The sequence below is a fragment of the Penaeus monodon genome, chromosome 21, assembly GCF_015228065.2.
Source record: "Penaeus monodon isolate SGIC_2016 chromosome 21, NSTDA_Pmon_1, whole genome shotgun sequence".
Taxonomy (NCBI): Eukaryota; Metazoa; Arthropoda; class Malacostraca; order Decapoda; family Penaeidae; genus Penaeus; species Penaeus monodon.
In genome coordinates this window covers 19,189,449-19,189,939 of record NC_051406.1, presented here as the reverse complement: position 1 = coordinate 19,189,939, position 491 = coordinate 19,189,449, and the positions used below count along the sequence as shown (strand labels likewise).

General features: G+C 43.8%; 1 protein-coding gene across 1 annotated transcript in view; it reads right to left on the bottom strand.

Moving 5' to 3' along the window:
• The window catches only part of LOC119586302 (peroxidase-like), a 37,323-nt gene that overhangs the window by 3,751 nt on the left and 33,081 nt on the right, over window positions 1-491 (bottom strand). Inside the window, exon 16 of the mRNA XM_037935008.1 lies at window positions 215-324. Coding sequence (XP_037790936.1) covers window positions 215-324 — 110 coding nt within the window. The remainder of the gene's footprint in view (window positions 1-214; window positions 325-491) is intronic.

The window sequence follows — 491 nt, the reverse complement described above, 5'->3', positions numbered from 1 at the left end:
TCATACTTGCAGGTACATACAGATATGCTCATGTCCTGTAAACAAAATTGCAACGTACCCAAGCTGTAGACAGTTTTGCTATATGCCGGCGTTGCAAACAGATTTGCTACACACCAGTAGTGTAAACAGTTTTCCTACTTGCCATTACATTAATCAATTTGCGCTGTAACAAAAATTGCTGCGCACCAGCACCTTGAACTCTTTTGCTACGCACCGGAAGGTGGGGCCGAGGATGGATCCGCTGGCATGTCTCTCGGCGATTCCGGCGATGAAGGGATCGATGTCGTCCACGGAGCGATAGAGCAGCTTGAACGTGTTGACAACCTGAACCAGGGAGAACGGAGTTAGAAGGAAACCTCAGTGAACCGTTGCCTTTTTATTTCGAAGTGAAACATTGTCACAATAAGAAATATATAAACACACACAAATTTAGCAAAATCAGCCATAATCTAATATACTCCATCAGTTTTTAGTGCAGTAAGTGGAAAGCA